This window comes from Panthera leo, chromosome C1 (genome assembly GCF_018350215.1).
Source record: "Panthera leo isolate Ple1 chromosome C1, P.leo_Ple1_pat1.1, whole genome shotgun sequence".
NCBI classification, from domain to species: Eukaryota; Metazoa; Chordata; class Mammalia; order Carnivora; family Felidae; genus Panthera; species Panthera leo.
Window position 1 is genome coordinate 7260314 of NC_056686.1, and position 19544 is coordinate 7279857.

Here is a 19544-nt window from a genome sequence, read left to right on the forward strand (position 1 = left end):
GATTTTTAAGTGGACGCTGATATGAACAGACCTGTGCTTCAGGAAGGCCAGTTTGGCCGTGTTGCTTGGTTATGGATGGAGTAGATGAAAGTGGCAGTATTGGGTAGTCGAATGGGGGTGGAAGGAAGAAAGAGAGAAAGTGGTGAAAGTTAACCATCTTGGGTGAGAAATATCGAAAATCTAAAAGGGATGGTAGTGGTGGAAATGGAGAGATTTTCTAGGTAAAAGCTATGTGATTTGGCAGTTGATTCGATGGACGGAAGAAATAAGCAGATATTAGAGACGTTAGTATTTCGGTTCCTAGTGACAAATCCATAGCTCTTTATATCTAAATCCGCACAAGGAGATTTATTCTTTGTTGTCTGTAAATCAGCAGCATTCGGTACTTGGTAGGCTTTGGGTAGAATACAAAAGAAGGAAGTTTTGTTTTTTTAATTGAAATATCGACAGTATTCAGTAATGGTGGACATTTTGGCAAACCTGTTTCTTGTATCTTCCCCTAATAAATTTCTTAACATCATCAGATACTGAGTCTATGTTCAGGCTATTATGATTATCTAAGAAATGTGTTTTTGCAGATTTTCTTGATTAAAAAAATCATCGACTTATCTTATAACTAACACAAGTTCCTTTTATTACCTCTGCATGTTATTTATCGGAAGATACTGGGTGACTTGACGTGTAGATTTTTCTATGTTCTGGTTTTCGCTGATTGTATCTTTTAAGAGTCATTTACATTTTTTATTTGCTCTCCTAGGTGGTTAGAGCTGAGGCTTCATCTCTTGTTTTGTTTTGTTTTGTTTTGTTTTGTTTTGTTTTAAAGGGGGTGGGATAAGAATACTTACTAGGTGGTGCTGTGTATAGCATGCATGGAAGCATAGACCACCCAGGTGTCCCCCCTTTAGTGACACTAGGACTGACTATTTGGTTCAGATAGCGTCAGCCTAATCCAAGCAATACAGCGTGTCCACATTGGGGCGCCTGCGGGGCTCAGTTGGCTAAGCATCTGACTCTTGATTTTGGCTTAGGTCATGATCTCAGGGTTCGTGAGATTGAACCCCATGTCGGGCTCTGCACTGATGGCACAGAGGCTGCTTGGGATTCTCTCTCTTCCTTCTCTCTCTCTCTTTCTCTCTCTCTTTCTTTCCCTCTCTCTCCCTCCCTCTCCCTCTGTCTGCCTCTCCCCTGTGCACACTCATGCTCTCTCCTTTAAAATAAATAAAAGAAAAATGTTCCCACATCAACCAACCTTTTTTCATCTATGGCTTGTGTGTGTGTGTGTGTGTGTGTGTGTGTGTGTGTGTGTGGCTAGTGACTGTTGTTGCAGAGAGCTTTTATATCAGTAGGGTTGGAAACGTGACATTCCAATTCTGTCACCTCTTCTGCGTTTATTAGCTGGACTTTTTTGTGTGTGTGTGTGAGAAGAGCTAGCCCTCACCAACCATTTGGCTGTCGTGGACTATAGTTTATACAGGATATACAGGCTAGGTGTATGCTCAATTATTTTATTTGCCAGTTTTAAGAATGAGTTTTTTTTTCTTTTTTAAGTATCATTATGAACTCATGAATTTGTTTATTTTTAAATGTTTTATTTTATTTTTGAGAGAGAGACAGAGACAGAGCATGAACGGAGACCCAGAATCCGAAGCAGGCTCCAGGCTGGGTGGTCAGCTGTGGGCTGTGAGATCATGACTTGAGCCGAAGCTGGACGCTTAACTGACTGACTGAGCCACCCAAGTGCCCCTCAACTCGTGAATTTATATATTTGATGTTTTTCAGTCCACTTGTGGTTTTCATGAATGCATTTTAATGCTTTAAGTATTCCATCTTGGGGAGTGCCTTTGAGTTGGCTCTGGTGTGCTTTTGCCTTGACTCTGTTCATCTTTGATAGGCTTCCTGCTTGTGATCACACTAAAATGTCCCAGGATCATCTTGAAATTTCTTGACCAGACTTGGAATTAGCCATTTTTTCAAGAAGCCCGAGTTGAAAGAGTTTTTTTGAAGCAATAGGAGTTTCACTTTGGGAATCTATTAAAGAACAATACAAGATAGAATGCAGTCACATAAAATGATAGCAGGGTTCTCATAATGTGTTTGGGCTGTAAGTGCTGTTGGAAATACCAGTGATTCCTGCAATGTTTGGATAGTCATTTTGGAAGAAGTAAGACAGGAGCTGGGCATCAAATAGGAGAAAAATTAAAATTGTAGGGGAGAAGTTGTTCACAAGTGTGAAAGAGCATGTGTGTGGGACTAGAACACAGAGTACCTTGACTTTGGTCTTGGTATTGTAAGCACTGGGAATAAGAGAAGATTCTTGAGTTTGGAAGTGAAATGGACAGTCATGCTTTAGAAAGGTTAATATTGCAGCAAGGTTAAGCAGTTGCGTACTGCAGGGTTCTCAGCTGGAGATTTGCAACATAATCTTTGAAAAATGAAAACAAAAACTCCGGACCTGGGGCCTTTTTCAAGACTGTTGAATACCAGGCTCATTTGTTTTTCAAAAGACCCCTGTGTGATTCAGTTTTGTGCAAGGCTGTGGAAGGACTGTTGGATTAAAATGAAAAGGTCTAAGATTAGTTCCACTATTACCGGTATGGTAGGCATGAGGTAGTGAGGACTAGGGTTAGGCAGTGGCAGTGGGTTAGGGGTGATGGCAATGAGAACGAGAGGAAGGAAGTGATAGAAAATTTATGTGTTTGTTTTTTTTTTAATGTTTATTTTTGAGAGAGAGAGAGAGACAGAGCACAAGCAGAGGAGGGGCAGAGAGAGGGGGAGACACAGAATCAGAAGCAGGCTCCAGCCTCTGAGCTGCCAGCACAGAGCCCGACGCGGGGCTTGAACTCACGAACTGCGAGATAATGACCTGAACCAAAGTCGGATGCTTAACCAACTGAGCCACACAGGTACCCTGCAAATTTATGTTTTAAAAGTTCATAGGGGCGCCTGGGTGGCTCAGTCAGTTAGGCATCTGACTCTCGATCCCGGCTCAGGTCATGATCTCATGGTTGGTGAGTTCGAGCCCCACATTGGGCTTCACACTGCCAGCACAGAGCCTGCTTGGGAGTCTCTCTCCCTCCTTCTCTCTCTGCCCTTCTTCCCCCTCAAAATAAATAAATAAACTTAAACATTTTTATATAGCATATCATTAATAATTTTAATACTAATAAAAGGATTCAAAGAAAAAGAAACAAAGATGACTCCAAGAGTTATGATATGGGGTCAGATAGAAACAGGAAGATGGGCAGAGATTGCGAGTTTGGGGGAGAAGATAATGGAGCATGTTGAGTGTTCAGACGGTGGCTGTAAATCACTGTGAACTCTTGTGTGGGGGTTAAAGTGTGTTCCATGTCTTTCTTTTTCTGAATGCTTCATTAACTCTCTTTTGGCAAAGTCCTCAGCTAGTGACTATAGGTGATGCTATATTGACTGGGAGGGCAAATAACTTTAAGTTTTTATTTGATGTCATTACAATAAATATTTGATATATTAAACAAGAACCATCTGTTGAATGTTAAATAAAATAGGAAACAGACTGGAAGAACATTCCAGCAAATATGAAAAAGATTAATATCAATAAATATTGTAATTATGTGAAACAAAACCAGGCAGAGGACTTGAACAGATAATTCTCAGTTAACCCTTGAACAATGTGGGGGGTTAGCAGTGCCCTCCCCCCACACGTAGTGGAAAATCCACACAGAACTTTTGACTCCCCCAAATTTAACTGCTAACAGCCCACTGTCAACCAGAAGCCTTACTGATAACATAAAGTCGATTAACACGTATATTGTATGTTACATGTGTTATATACTATATTCTTACGATAAAGAGAAAAAATGTTAAGAAAATTATGAGAAAAAATACATTAAACATTTTTTAATGTTTATTTATTTATTTTGAGAGAGAGACAGAGAGAGAGAGCAAGGGAGCACGAGCCGGGGAGGGCAGAGAGGGGGAGAGAGAGGATCCCAAGCAGGCTCTTTGCTGTCAGTGCTGAGCCCGATGCGGGACTCAAACTCAAAAACCATAGATGAGTTTGAGACCCACATTGGGCTTTGCACTGTGAGCATGGAGCCTGCTTGGGATTCTCTCTCTCCCTCTTCCCCTCTGCTCACTCTGTCTCCCTCTCAAAAATAAATAAATAAACTTTAAAAAACTTAATAAAAAAAAAAAAAGCTCACAAACCGTGAGATCATGACCTGAGCCAAAATCAAGAGTCAGACACTTAACTGACTAAGCCACCCAGGTGCCCCATGAGAAAATATATTTATAATGTTCTACTGTATTTATGGAAAAAAATTCATGCGCAAGTGGGCCTGCACATTTCAAACCCATTTGTTCAAGGGTCAACTGCAATTCATTAATTCACTCCTTCGACAAACCGAGCTCTTTTATCAGGCAGTGGTCTAAGTGGTAGCAAATGAGATCTCTGAGCATTTGGACAGAGTTGAGAGAGACGGACAATAAGCATGTTCCAAAGCACAGGAATTTCACATAGTGCTGCTAAGAAAAGAAGATAGGGTAATGCTAGGGTAGAGAGTGGCTTTTTGGTTTTATTTTGTTTTGTTTTGATTAATTGATTTTTGCCTTTTCTTATTGGAAAGCTTAGCAGTTGTAAAGCTGTAGTTTAGGATTCCTAATCTCTACTTAATTATGTGGGAAAAATTAGATTGAAGGTTTCTTGGGGTTCCCCGATAATTGGACTTAAATGTGTTTTTATTTTAGTTTTTTCTTTTGTTTGGTTCTTCTCAAGGACATTTATATAATGGATAGAGTACAGATTGAGATCTGTTGTTTCTTGTGGAAATTACTTACGTGGGTTCTTTTCACAGAATAATGTTTGTTTTGTTCTGTTGGGAGGGAAACTATGCCTCTGAAAAATGTCCACATTTTTTCCTATGGCTTCATTCAGTAGTGAAATGTAGTGATTTGATTTTACCATGAGTCACTAGCATATTAGAGGGTAGAACCTAGGTCTCTTGGAAACTTCTCTGCTTATTGTACAGGATGGTTGTAAGGGTCAAATGAGATACACGTGAAAATTAAAGGAATCCCGAGATACTTAGAAGTTGAAAGAGCTGGCCAGAGCTTATCGTTACCCTTTGCTGTTTAATTGTATATCATGTAACTGAATGTTTCACAGTGTAATTAGTGTATAGGAAGTTCAGAGCGTTTCTTTAAAGGAAGATAATAAGTGGTTTTGCAGATGGGAAGTTACTTGTGTAAGGAACTCTCTTTAACAGATAAACATTTGTGTTTTTCGTACATTACTGAAGATCCAGAAAAACAGAGAGCAAGAAAGATGCCTGTTTTTTTGTAGTTATGTATTTTTTATTATTAAGTTTAGGGACTTTTTAGGTATGAGAAAGAGATAGTGGAATAGGAAAATAAACTTAGGTGTTTAATTTTCTATTTTGGAAAATTTTGAGCATATAAGATCTATAGGATGAAAAGGGATGAGGTTTTTAGAAATGGAAATAGAAATAGTACAAAGATTGGGTGCCTGGGTGACTCAGTCAGTTGAGCTTCTGACTTTGGCTCAGGCCATGATCTCACGGTCCATGAGTTTGAGCCCCACGTCAGGCTCTGAGCCTGCTTTGGATTCTGTGTCTCCCTCTCTCTCTGCCGCTGCCCCCCCTCAAATGTAAATAAACATAAATTAAAAAAAAAATAGTACCAAGATGTACAAGAGTGGCCCTTAGGCTCACGTTAGCCCATGCTTCCTTTGATTCTGACTACCTGTGTGGAATTATTTTCTTTTTGAAGGAAACTTGCACATAACTTCAAAAGAAGATTTGATACTTTGTTTCTGGACTGCATATATATAACAAGACCATCAGAATGTCGGGAGCCTCAGTGAAGGTGGCTGTGCGGGTTCGGCCCTTCAATTCTCGAGAGACCAGCAAAGAGTCCAAGTGCATCATTCAGATGCAAGGCAACTCGACCAGTGAGTACATGTTGTGTTCTATCAATTATATCTCACCTTCCTATCCTTTCTCTTTTCCCTTCTTAATGTGAACAGAATAAATGAACATTTGGGTATTAACACTTTGGACTTTGCTATTCTGAATGATCCACTAAGTGCTTCGCCCTGTGATTTTTGCTTTCGTATACTTAAATATGGACTATTTCTTTTGTTCTTTACAATTGAGAAATCCCTGGAAAATGCAACTAATTTAGCTAGAGTTATTAAGTTAAAGTATATTTTTAATCTTAGTTTTGAGAGAGAGAGAGAGAGAGAGAGAGCGCAAGCAGGGGAGGGACAGAGAGAGAGGAAGACACAGAATTGGAAGCAGGCTCCAGGCTCCAAGCTGTCAGCACAGAGTCTGACATGGGGCTCGAACCCATGAACCATGAGATCGTGACCTGAGCTGAAGTCAATCGCTCAACCAACTGAGCCACTCAGGCGCCCCTTACGTTGAAACTTAATGATAATAAAGGTGTTAGCAGTGATTTATACTTAACCATGATGTGAAATGTATCTATTGAGGCTCTAAGATTATTTTTCTTTCTTCATTTTAAATGGCACTTGACCTTGCCAAGATGGTCTTAAAACTTACTCTCCTTCCTTACAGTGATTCTTTAAGTTGAACAACAGATATAGCTACAATTGGTAATAAACTCACAAATTTATTACTAAAATTATCAGTAATCATTTGCTTATAATTTTTTTACAAATAAAATTATCTATTATTGAAATTGAAGTCATTACTTTTGAACTTCTTTATATATAATTGCTTAGGTGAAAAATGACTTAAGCTGGTTTATTTTGTACTTGGATTAATAATTAATTGATATGGATCTGTAGGCAAATTATTACTCAAAATACTGGTAGGTTCTACTGTCTTGAAACCTACAACTTTGTGATAAAGCAGAATCATAGTTCTTCCGGACACACAAGTTAATGCCTAGTTGTTGGGGAAACCATTCTGATCTCCTCTATGTGTGGGCCATTTGCCAGTGTTCTCTGTAGAGAATTCTACCAGTGGGGAATAAAATTGTATATTTAAGGTGTACAACGTGATGTTTTGATATATGCATACATTGCAAAATGATTACCACAGTCCAAAGTAATTAACGTATCTGTCACCTCTCATAATTACCTTTGTGTGTGTGTGTGTGTGTGTGTGTGATGAAAACACTTGAGATCTACTTCTCAGCAAATTTTAAGTATACAGTACATTATTATGAACTATAGTCACTATGCTGCACATTAAGTCTCTACAACTTATTCATTTCATGACTAAAAGTGTGTATTTTTTAATGAATATCTCACCTTTGACCCCATCCCTAGCCTCTGTTCTCTGTTACTATGAGTTTGCCTTTTTATTAGATATTTTTAAAAGATGCTAGAGTATGAATTATATCCTATGAGTAATTGTAAAAGAAAAAGATGCAAAATTTACTACTGAATTGTACACTTTAAATGGGTGAACTTTGTAGGGTATGTAAATTATATTTCAAGTTTTTTAAAAAAGGTCAATATTGATGAGTTGCTCCTTTCTTAAAATTTGAGCTAGATTTATAACTGAACTAGAGAACAAGTGTTTATGTTCTAAATGCCACTCATTTAAGCTATGGTATTATTCATGCTTCATTTTAAGAATTAAGTTCTACACAATATATAGGGGCACCTGGGTGGCTCAGTCGGTTCAGCATCCGACTTCAGCTCAGGTCATGATCTCGCAGTTTGTGAGTTTGAGCCCCGCGTCGGGCTCTGTGCTGACAGCTCAGAGCCTGGAGCCTGCTTCGAATTCTGTGTCTCCCTCTCTATCTGCCCCTCCCCTGCTCATGCTCTGGCTCTCTCTGGCTCTCAAAAATAAATAAACATTGAAAAAAAATTTTTTAAAAAGAATTAAGTTCTACACAATATATAAATCTTTGCACAGAGGCCATACTAATTTGTATCAGTTTAGTTTTCGTATATGTGCTGCTGAAGTGAACATACTGAATCCTGATTATTGAGCTCTTGTTTCTCTCTGAAAAATGTATTTAATTGTAACTTAGTTTGGAGGCATTTTTGGCTGTTGGTGTTGCCTCTGAAAATGCTGGTATAATCATTTAGTTCTTTTAGAAGGTGGGCTTTAGGAAATCCTGGGTCAGGAGCCAGAATTGATCCTAAAAAGAACTACTTTTCTCTGTGATATGTTTTACATACTGAACTATCAGGAGAAATCCCCAGTGTCCCCAGTGTCTGTTGCTACTTTCTTTCTTTTTTTTTTTTAAAGAGTGTTAAATTTTTTTATTATTAACCATTTTTTTTTTTACATTTATTTATTTTGAGAGAAAGTGCATGAGCAAAGGAATGGCAGAGAGAGAGAGGGAGAGAGAGAATCCCAAGCAGGCTTTGCACTGTTAGTGCAGAGCCCAAGGTGGGGCCCATCCCACCAACTATGAGATCACGTCCTGAGCTGAAATCAAGAGTCGGATGCTTAACTGACTGAGCCACCCAGGCACCCTAAAAATCTTACTACAAACTTTTAAGTAGAAAATTAGTATTAGGGACAGCTAGGTGGCTCAGTCAATTAAGCATCCAACTCTTGATTTCAGCTCAGGTCCTGCTCTCATGGTTCAAGAGATAAAGGTCCTCCTTGGGCTCTGTGCTGATAGCTCGGAGCCTGCTTGCGAGTCTCTCTGCCCCTCCCCTCTTGTGCACATGCTCAGTCTCTCTCCCTCCCCAAATAAATAAATAATAAACTTTAAAAAAAAAGAAAGAACATGAGTATTAGAAGGCCATATTCATGAAATACAAAAATCAATTAATTATATAACAAAAATAAATGGAAACGTTTTATTAGTATAAAGAATGATACTCGTGGTTTTTTTTTTCTTGATGACAATTCATTTTATAGATTGGTTGTAAGTTTATATTCATTGTCAAAGTCAAATAGCATTGTATTAATTTCTCCTGAGTTTTTTATTTTTGTGACTATAAAATTCACAAGGTACAAAGAATATACAAGTGTAAACACTTCCTCTGACCCATCATGTAGTCAACCAGTTCCCCTCCTTAGAAGCAACTTGTGTTTCCTTTCCTTCCGGAGAGAGTGCAAACAGCATCTTTTTCTAAGATAGCTTTTTACCCTTTTAATTAGTGATAAGGTATAATAGTAGCTTATATTTCAGTCTTCACTGATTAGTGTTTTGTTTATTTTCTCACCCCTTCCCCCAGCAGTGTATGTTTTAAATACCTGAATAATATAGCTCATTTGTAAAAGTTGTTTCCTTTGAGATTTAAACATGAAAAAATATCTGTATAAGTTAATAAAGTTTTATGTATTAGTAGGTATCTACTATATGTATAATGGGTATGCTGAGTACTAAATAGAATATCAAAAAAAGTGCTCAATTGACTATCTAGGAGAATAAAACTTTTAAGAGTATGTTGTAAAATGAAAAGGATTTTCTGTAGTTCTGGATAGTTTGAGAAGTAGATCTGGGTCTGCTAGATTTTTCGGACTTTGCTATTTTTTTGATCATAAGGATTAAAAGCTCACTAAGAAATTATTAATGGGTAATAAAATATGAGTGTTCGAGCTCATTGTTTCTAAGATATATAACTCTCTTTTTGACCTTTTTATTTTGATTGTATAGAAAATACTGTCAGTTTAGGGGGAAAAATAAAATTGTCCGAATACGATATTCACTCTGGCTGGAGAATGTACCATGTTTTCACTTGTAGTAGGTAGCAAACTGAGGAGAAAATAAGATCTCTGGTGGTGCACCTTTTGAGGATAGGACCGTAAATTTTATAGTTTGTGTTTATAGTAAGTTCTATTCACTCATTCTTGCTTATCTCCCACAAAAATCTCTCCAGAATTATTGAATATATTGAGGTATCTTTTGACAAAATAGTAATGAAGAAATGGTTTTTATTAAAAGTAATAATTTGGTTATGATAGGCCTGGGAACATTGTACCGGTCACATGACAACCAGCCTATGGACCATGTTAAGCACAGTGCTGAACTACCAGAGGGTTTTCCATCATACTTGGTTCAAAACCGTTGTACACAGCAAACTGAGTGGCTCTGCTCTGCCTTACCCTTTCTTTTCCTTCCTCTTTTGAGAGTTTGCTATAATGTGAGTCTGCAGGAAGCAGAGTTGTATGTACCATACGTAGGATCTTGTCCCTAAAGAGTCTTCAAAAGTTTGTGGTGGAAGACACAAGACATACCGAAAGAAGCTCAGTACAAAGTCAAAGTGATCAAAGTGATAATTGCCATAAGTAGGGGTTTTAAAACGTGCAGATGTGAGTTTGGCAAAGGGCACATGTAAGGTACGTAGATGATGGGGCATTTCAACTGGACCTTGTGGAGTAAGTGAGATTTAAACTAAACACCCAGCATGTTCAGGGAAAATTTCAAACTTGCAGGGTATTAGAATTTAATAGTGTTGTAACCACGTATGGTATTCCTGACCCTCTTCTGGCGATGACACGTGCCTCTCTGCACACAGCAGGAGAAGTTTGGGACTTTGAAGTTAACATTAGTCTACTGAGGCAGAAATCCTCATTTGATGAATCAGCCTTGGAAGAAGTAGAGTTGGTTTTCTAGCTAAATACTTACTTTGCTGTGGCTTAGCAGTTTTGGGGTAATTTTGGTTCCTTTGAAAGGTGTTTGTTCTTGGAAAACTAATTAATTGAGTGAGACTTTTCCTCCAGGATTTTTGGTGGTTTCAGTTTTCTGCTACTGTTTGCTATTTCTGTTTTCAGTTTTCTATGGCAGTTTCTTAGTAGTTTGGCTAAAATGTGATCCACGTAATTTTTATGTGAGAGATTTTAAGCAAACTACTTGCTCCATTAGAAAGCATTAGTGGCTTATTTAAAAAAAAAAAGTTGGGCTTAAGAATGGGAGAAAGCTTGCATTTTGTTGAAAAAAATGAAATGAATTTGCTGTAGCCACACATGTTAGCTGCATTAAAAGACTGCTGTGCTGGCAAGCTGGCCTGGACTGTTGCTCACAGGGATTATAGCTGATTGCACACGGAATGCAGTGGAATGTTCCTGCCATAAGGTCTCTTATGAAAAAGTAGAAGAGGGTGAAGAGTACTTTAGGGAATGTGCCAGATCTGAAAGCTGAGTAGTAGCAGTTTTATTTAAGCACTTTCTGGTCTCAGAGGGAATATTTTCCATGGCACAGATAAATGTTACTGCCTTGACATTTTGGAGACCAAGTGCATACAAATGGCTTTGTTTAATAATATCCTGTTAAATTCCAAGTTTTCCCACTTTGGAAGCTGTGTGTGTGTGTGTGTGTGTATGTGTGTGTGTGTGTCTAATTGCTCCTAAAAAGGAAAGTGGGGGAAAATTAATAGCTGAACTGCTCACATTTATGGTAAATCTGAAGACTTTGAAGCTGCATTAATTCCCTGCTGAAAAACAGGAGGGTAGGTAAAGCTGGTTCTCACATGGTCCTTTAGGTATTAAATTATAATACTTTTGCTTTGCCTTTAACCACAGGAATCTGTCTGTAGCTAGCCCTTTGGTCAGTCTCCTTTATGTATTTATCAGTCTTCGTTGCTTGGGGTCTTTGTTTTTCAGTACCCAAATCTTAGTGGGGTAGAAGGGACCCTGTCTCCCCCGCCCCCGCCATTAATTACTAACATGGTACATTTTTAAAGGCTTTTTCATTCACACATGTACATTTCAAAATGGAATACTGTACATCACAACTGGTACGAAGAATGACTTCATGTCCATTAATGGAAATTTGGGATGGAGGAGGGGACAAAGCGGAGGTTTAGAAAGGAAGACTTTTGGAAGGAATTCTTTTAAATCTGAATGCATTTTGTAACCTACAATCAGAGTGAATTCTCCTGAAGTCTTTTCTGGGATAAGCCATGAGCTCTGTAACACAGCATCCAGAGTGCTTCATAGTGTGGCTGGAGATGTAGGATGAGGCCAGCTCTTCAGCAGCACTTCTCCTCCACACCATGTGCTCTAACCTTAGAGAGGGAATGCTCGATATTTTTAAACACACCCTTTGTCAGCATGCATTCTGTGAACTCCGTGGCTCACTCATGCCCAGTCCTGTATCTCTGTGGCCGGCTGCCAGTGTAGTGCGTTTCATCGAGTCACTGAAACTGCTGAAGATTGGGGCATTTAAACTCTTAACGGCACTAGTTTTTCTTAGAGAAAAAAACTGGAAACAACCCAGTATCCATCAACAGGGGGATGGGTAAATAAATCATGGTACACTTACATAAAATAGAACACAACAGAGAATTACTGTGCACACACACACAAATTATAAGCAAATGGTAGCTGTACAAGCGAGTCGCGAAAGAAATTGGTATATTTATGTAAATCTCAAAAACATACAAAGCTGTTCTCTATATTCTTTATGCCCTACAAACACATGGGTAAAACTATGAAGAAAAGTAAGGCAGTAATGACAAAATTCAGCATGCCTCAGAGATGAGGTGGTGGGCAGAGAGATCTGGGAGGACACAGTGGCACTGCAGGGGTGAGAATCATGTTCTAGAGCTGTCTGGTGGCTACCTGGGGTTTTGTTCTGTTGTTGCAGCTTGTACCTTTGATACATTTATATGTTTAATGACTCTCTCTACTATATGTATACTAAGTAATTGGAAGAGCATACAAACAAAGGGAAAAGACAAAGTCTTCACCTTGCAAATAGAGCTGCTGTATACCCATGCCTCTCAATATCAGTGACCAGGGTGTATCGTGTGATGGGCACAAGCCCATGAAATTTGTCTCCCGCCCCCTCTTTCTGAAGTCCTCTAGACACTTGTCACTCTCTTCTTCCAAGGAGAGGAATGTTTCCTTTTTAAGTTACATGTCCATAGCTCGTTTAGTTACTGGACTGCTAGAAGGTCAGCAAGAAGACGAGACTTATGTGGCACTGGAAGCAGAGTTCAGTAAAATATATTGAAATCAACTTGGGTGCCAGTGGCATGGAAACTTTTTTAAAGTTTTGAAATGAAACACTTTTCCTCTAGTTGGGAGTTGGAGCTACAGCTGGAGGGGGGTGCGGGGTGTGTGTGTGTGTGTGTGTGTGTGTGTGTGTGTGTGTGTGTGTGTGTGTGTGTTGGGGCTGGGGGAGTAGGGGTGCCCCGGAAGTAATACTATATTTACTCAGCGGGAGTTGGTGGAAACTGAGTGTGTCCTTTAGAACGACTTTTAGATGAATTTTGAGGCTAGCCTTCTAAATCTACCCCTATCTGCTGGCCCCTGACTTTGCTGTGCACCTGACCCCTCTTCTGCCCCCTCGTAGTTTTGAAGGCAGCTTTTGCTTTCCTTTCCCTCAGGCCCAAAACGTACTTTGTCTTTTCTTCTACATCTGACACAATGACTTCCCATGTGGCAACTTACTAAACTGACATTCTGGAATGTATCCCTGGAACGTACCCTCTTTTAGATGAGATGAGTGAATCTATCATTAATTTATTGAGCACCTTCTTTTAAGTATTCTTCAAGAACATGATTGTAATGGCTGTTCAGTATTCTGGTATATTAATACACCGTAATTTCTTTAGCTAATGCCCTGTTATCACACACTTGAGCTTTAAAACTGCTTCTTAGGCCTGCTGTAAGAAAAGTGTAAGCCCCACACAGGTGGGGAAGGAATTGTTTCTGAAGGCAGCGTGTGCAGCCGTTTACCTGGCATCTCTCCTGCCTGATAAGCATTTCAAACTTGCCGCGTCCAAAACTGAACTCCGAGTGTGTTCTCTTCGGTCCTGCTTCCCTGCGCTCTCCTCCTTCCGCTCAGTGGAAATTGTCTTTGTGGTTTGCTCAGGGCAAAAATCACGCAACCATCCTTGATTTCTCTCCTGCGCTGTCTCCTTCAGAAAGGCCTGTGGGCTCTGTCTCAGAAGGTACCCAGACCACTCTTCCCTCTAGAGCCGCTGCCGCGGTAACCTCCTAGCAAGTCTTGAGGCTTTAACCTCTGTTTTCTAGCCCTCTTTTCTCAATAGAGCAGCAAGTGCAATCCTTTTAGAATCGAAGTGGGATTTTCTTTTCCGTCAAAACTGTAAGGTATTTCCCATTTCATTCAGAATAAAAGCTAAAGTCTGTTCATTGACCTCCCTTCTCCCTTTGTCAAGCATCTGGTCTTTTACTTAGTAGCATATTGGGTACATTTCCCCACGTATTCTGCAAGAATGTGATCTTAGTGGCTACACGGATTTGACTGTGTTTGTAAATTGTACATTATTTAGCTCCTTCTCTGTGTTCAGACACTTGAGCCTAAAGTTTTTCATTTAGTCAGTGGAAATGTTGCCAGTGCCTACTCACCCTAATCTCCCAGGGTTGTTGGTGAGGATCCAGTGGAATCTGGTATGCTGCATAGGATAGTGTTCGAAAGGTTATTTCTTAAAAAAGTTTTTTTTTGTAATTAGTTTTGGTACCTCAATTGTTATTTTCAATGGGAGTATAAATTTAAAGGTGGAAACAATTGCACCTATCTCCAGGTTGGAGGAGGCCTTTGGTATTATGTATTTGCGGCTGCTTTTTATTACGTTCTATGATTTGAACATCTTCAATTACCTAAAAAATCTACCACCTGGATTCCAAACAGGGCAGAGAAGACTAGCTGAAGCCTTGTAGGAAGTTTAGTCCTCATTCTTGGCTGCTTTGCATCTGATTGTTCTGGACTTTCGAGGTTGCCTTAATTAAATCTAAACTGTATTTCACGTGGCCCTCATAGATGCGTCTGATGTTTTTTTCCAAAAGGGAGAGCAGCCGTGCCCAGGCTTTTCTCTTCTTTTGTGTTCCTTTCTTTCCTTTTTAAGTGCCTTCTTGGCAATTCTCCAGAGATGTTTTGGAGTTCATTTTTAAAAGTCCGTGCTGATAACATGGTGCTGATTGCTTTTGGTGGTTGCCCAGTGAAGCGTGAAGTGCTGTGATGGGAGCTAGCAAAGTCTGGAGAGTGTTCGTGAGACCGGGGAAGGGCCTGCTACCTCCGTCTGCTTGCACGGTAGGCAAGGTAGGGATTTAGATTTAGTTTTTGGTAGCATAGTAACAGTTGCTTATTTTATCAAAATCATTTCCAGCAGGCTAAAAACAGTTCTTAGTCGTATTGCTTAGGGATGAATGCTCCGGACATCCCGGTGGTAGGAGGAAGAAACACGAAATTAGGTTTTTGAGAGCAACTATAGGAAATTAAGTTTTTGTTACTCAGCAGGCATAGGCTGGGAGGCCACCAGGCCACCAGGCTCTCAGAACCTTAGAGATAAATATCACAGTACTCTGACGACTCTTATGAAAGCATCGAGAGACATGTGAATAATTGAGGAGTAGGGCCTGGAGAGGTAGGGAATGTCTGGGAAGCCTTTTTGTTTGGGCAGAACAGAAAACTATATGGCCAGAGTTAGCAGAAGCTCTGTGAGCGGTTGAGCTCCATTTGCTGTTTCCTTGTGACGTTCTTCTGGTCTGATACCAAGAGTTCATTTTATAACTGTGGATAAACTTGAGGAGGCACAATGGGTGAAGGGAAGAACAAAAGCAGCTTTTTAAATGCTTTTTATTGGGGAAAAAAACCAAACCATGATTAGTAATTAACAACAACAAAAGCAGTAATAAACACTTCAGCTGTGCCAGCCACAATCAGGCACTTACAGATTTTACCTCATGCCGTCGTCACAATAACCCCAGGGCAGAGATTCCTGTTTTCCCCATTTCACAGATGACTTTTCTGGGGTCGCACATCCAGAACTTGGGAGAACTAGGGAATGAAATTGAGTTGTTTGATTCCAGAACCTCATTCTTAACCTCTCTGCAGCACACACTGCCTCTCAAAATCCTCAGTTTTATCATTCTGTGTAGAAGTACGGTTTATGTGTAATTTGACCTTAACTGTTACATGAAAATTTATTTTGATGCCGTTCTTGCTGCAAGGTAATTGTGAATAGCAGGGCATTATAATTACTTCCTCCGTCTTTGTGCCATTTGGACTGAGCGAGAGCTAGGCCTTCCAGAGCATCTCCTTTCCTAGTCATTGAGCATTTGCTTAGAAGGGCAGAAGAGATGTCAGTCGGGGGCTTGTTTAATGTTTATTACGACTTGGGTGCCTGGCTGGCTCAGTCTTGGGAGCCTGCAAGTCTTGATCTCGGGTTTGTGAGTTCGAGCCCCACTTTGGGTATAGAGAAATTACTTTAAAAAATCTTAAAAAATCTTAAAAATAAATCTTAAAAAAATCTTAAATAAAATCTTAAAAAATGTTTCTTATAGCTAGCATAATTTATTTTATATCCAGTTGAGGATGGCACTGTGACATTACAGAGTTGATAGAGTTTTGTTTTTTCCCGTTTTATATTTATTTTTACTACTCTGGGATTGAATAGTGAACACATATAGTAAGTATGTTTATATTGTTTATAGGATTTGGAATCTAAGTTTGTTATTTTAAATGATTAAGGAACTTTGTGATTATAGATCTTCTCAATTCTACTTTCTGGCAATATGCTTTTATACCATTTTAATATATTTTGGAAATATGTTATTCTGAGTAGGGGAGGGAGCTGCTTATGGGTTGTGGTTTTATGGTTTGGGAATATAAATGTTGTACCAAATGACTTTATTTTGTGCAGTATTCCTCATATTTTGGGTATATTTTGGAAGAGGAAGTTTGTACTGAAGATGTCACTGGGATTTTTTTTTTTAACGTTTATTTATTTATTAAAAAAAAATTTTTTTTAACGTTTATTTATTTTTGAGACAGAGAGAGACAGAGCATGAACAGGGGAGGGGCAGAGAGAGAGGGAGACACAGAATCTGAAACAGGCTCCAGGCTCTGAGCGGTCAGCCCAGAGCCCGACGCGGGGCTCGAACTGACAGACCGTGAGATCATGACCTGAGCCGAAGTCGGACGCTTAACCGACCGAGCCACCCAGGCGCCCCGTCACTGGGATTTTTAACAAGCCCGAAACATTGCTGTGTTCGAAAAGTTAATATAAAGTTACAGTGTTGCCACAATGATAAGTTAATTGTAGTTGCAGGCAAGATCTTTAATAGTTTGCCAACAACAGTATAATTGCTACATAGAGACTTTGAAATATTAGATAAACAAATTTATTCTGGAGAATATAAAGGCTTTTAAGTACCAATCTTGTTTTGACTGCCTTGTTTTCTAGGGCTTAGTAATTAAAACATTGTTCCTGCTTCTTAATGCTGCAGTAACAAAGTTGGGAAGAAAGCAAAGGAAAAAAGGGGTCAAGTTGGAGGACTTAACAGAAGACTTTGTGAGGCCAATTTCGACTGGAAGTGTCTGTAAGAAAGAGAAGATGGTCCTGTGGTCCATCAACAAACTAAAACCTATAGGACATTTTGTGGTAATCATTTTAAAGGCATTTCCATGTATCTTGGATAAGGGTCATCAGGTAAGCCTTCACGTGAAAGAGGCTGTCCTGTTTCTCACTCTTCTCCAGCTCTCCGAAGGTAGCTGGGCTCCAGCATGAGGAATAAAAGTGTGAGGACAGAGGGGAAAGGCGTGCAAGGCCTAGGGAGAGAGAAATGCAAGATCCTGGGGGCGGGATCCACTCAGACTTCAGTGCTGAAGCTGCCTTTCTAGCCTGTGAAGGGGACTTACAGAAGACAGCCTTGAAACAAGCTGAGATCTGGATGAAGGGGGCTCAGGCACAGAGGTGAGGGTGAGCAGAACGAGTTATTCGGGAAGTCAGGAGATCACCCGAACGGGGACTCATTCCTCCTGTGGGGCCAGAAATGGTTGTGGTAATAAAAGCATGGTAATAATGAATGGTGGCATAGCTTGACTTCCTCCTTGGATCATTTCTGTCTTGTCTCTTGGTCCCCAGGTTCTCTCTATTGCCTTCCTCCCTCACAGGCCATTCTGCCTTCTTCCTCACTTCCTGTGTTCAAAGCGCACCAGGATTCTGTCTCTCTTCTTTGATCTCTCCTCTGTCTCCAGAGAAGACGGACCCCTAAGTGATTTCATTCATTCAGGGTCAGGGCTTTAAGTTTTATGAGGTGATGATGACTCCCCAATTCATTTCTGCAGTCTGGACCGACCTCTGTGTAGATCTCTGGACTTGTCCACTCAGCTGCCAACCTAACCCTACTTGAAAGCCTAAGAAGTCTTAAACTTAGCATGTCCTCAGCAGAACTGGTGTTTTCCCTGTGCACCTCAAGTGGCTCTTTCTCACCTCTTCTTTTCAGTTTGTCAGACCAAATGTCGGCGTCGCTCTGGCCCTCTCTCTCTTTCTTACAGACCACCTGCGGTCCATCAGTAAGGCCTGTCTCTTCTGCCTTCACACTGTGTCCTGAACCCCGTTCTTCTGTAGTGAGAGCCAGTACTGCAGTAGCTTCTTTGTTCCATACAGTAGCCAGAGTCCTGTTTGGAAGTGTAAATCAGAGCACGTCACCTCTGTGCTTCGGATCCTTCATTGGCTTCCTGTCACTTCTGGAACGTAACTAAACATCTTCGCCTTGGCCACAGGGCCACAGCATTTGGCCTCTGGCTAGCTATCTGATTTGGCGTCTCATTACTACTTCCTTTTTTCTGGCTACTCTGGTGGTCTTGCTTTTCCTTAAATGTCACTACAGTCCCTGCTCAAATATTACCTTCTCAGAGGTGGCAATCTGCCCACTTTTACTGAAAGAGCCACCCCTGCCACCTCCACCGTCACCTTATATCTCCTCTCTTTTGTTTTACCCAGGTCATACTGTCTCTTTTAGTTTATTATCTGACTTCTGAATTAAAATGTAAGCTCCTTGAAGATAAGGGACTGGTTTTCACTAGATGCTTCACGTCTGGGCATAGTAGGTACTCAAGTATTTGTTAAATGAAGGAATATTTTGAACATTTGCTTTGTGTTAGAATTTTCAACATGGACTAGTCATTAATCTTCACAACAGTTCTATAAAATAGGAAATATTGTACCCATTTACGGGTAAGAAAATTGAGGCATAAATAATTTGTTATATGCCCAAGTTATAGATGGATAATAATGGATACATAGAGGGGTATGTTAAAGCCTCTATACTATTCCATTTCCTTCATTGCTAAAATCCTTGAAAACGTCTTCTAAAAATATTTTCTAGGTCAGCTTGTGTTTTGATCATTGACTGTTGGGTTATATATATATATACATATATGTATATATATATGTATATGTATATACATATACGTATGTATGTATATATATGTGTATATATATACACATAGATATTTAAGTTTATTCATTTTGAGAGAATGAGGGAGTGTGAGTGAGGGGAGGGGCAGAGAGAAAGAGAGAGAGAGAATCCCAAGTAGGCTGCTCGCTGTCAGCACAGAGCCTGATGTGGGGCTCAGTCTCATGAACTGTGAGAGTATGACCTGAGCCGAAGCCAAGAGTCAGATCCTTAACCAACTGAGCCACCCGGGCACCCCAAACATTGGGTCATATTGTAAGATAAAATTCAGTTTTGGATCAAGAGACGTAATGTTTTTGATCTCAGAATGGACCCTTCTGTCTCCCTGCCCCCACAAATGCTACATCGTGGAACTTGGGGATTTCTGACGCCAAATGCAGTTCTCATGGGAGTTGTTATGTAAATGGCAAAATTTCCCAAACATCCTGCAGTGGT

At 39.9% G+C, this 19544-nt stretch overlaps 1 protein-coding gene across 6 annotated transcripts in view; it reads left to right on the forward strand.

The window, feature by feature from the left end:
• Window positions 1-19544, forward strand: part of KIF1B (kinesin family member 1B) — a 144807-nt gene that overhangs the window by 10803 nt on the left and 114460 nt on the right. For all 6 annotated transcript variants that reach the window (XR_006206688.1, XM_042953771.1, XM_042953770.1 and 3 more), the window contains exon 2: window positions 5767-5947. Coding sequence is in view for 5 of the 6 variants with exons in the window: in XM_042953771.1 (XP_042809705.1) it covers window positions 5842-5947 (106 nt within the window). In the remaining variant the exon portion in view is untranslated. The remainder of the gene's footprint in view (window positions 1-5766; window positions 5948-19544) is intronic.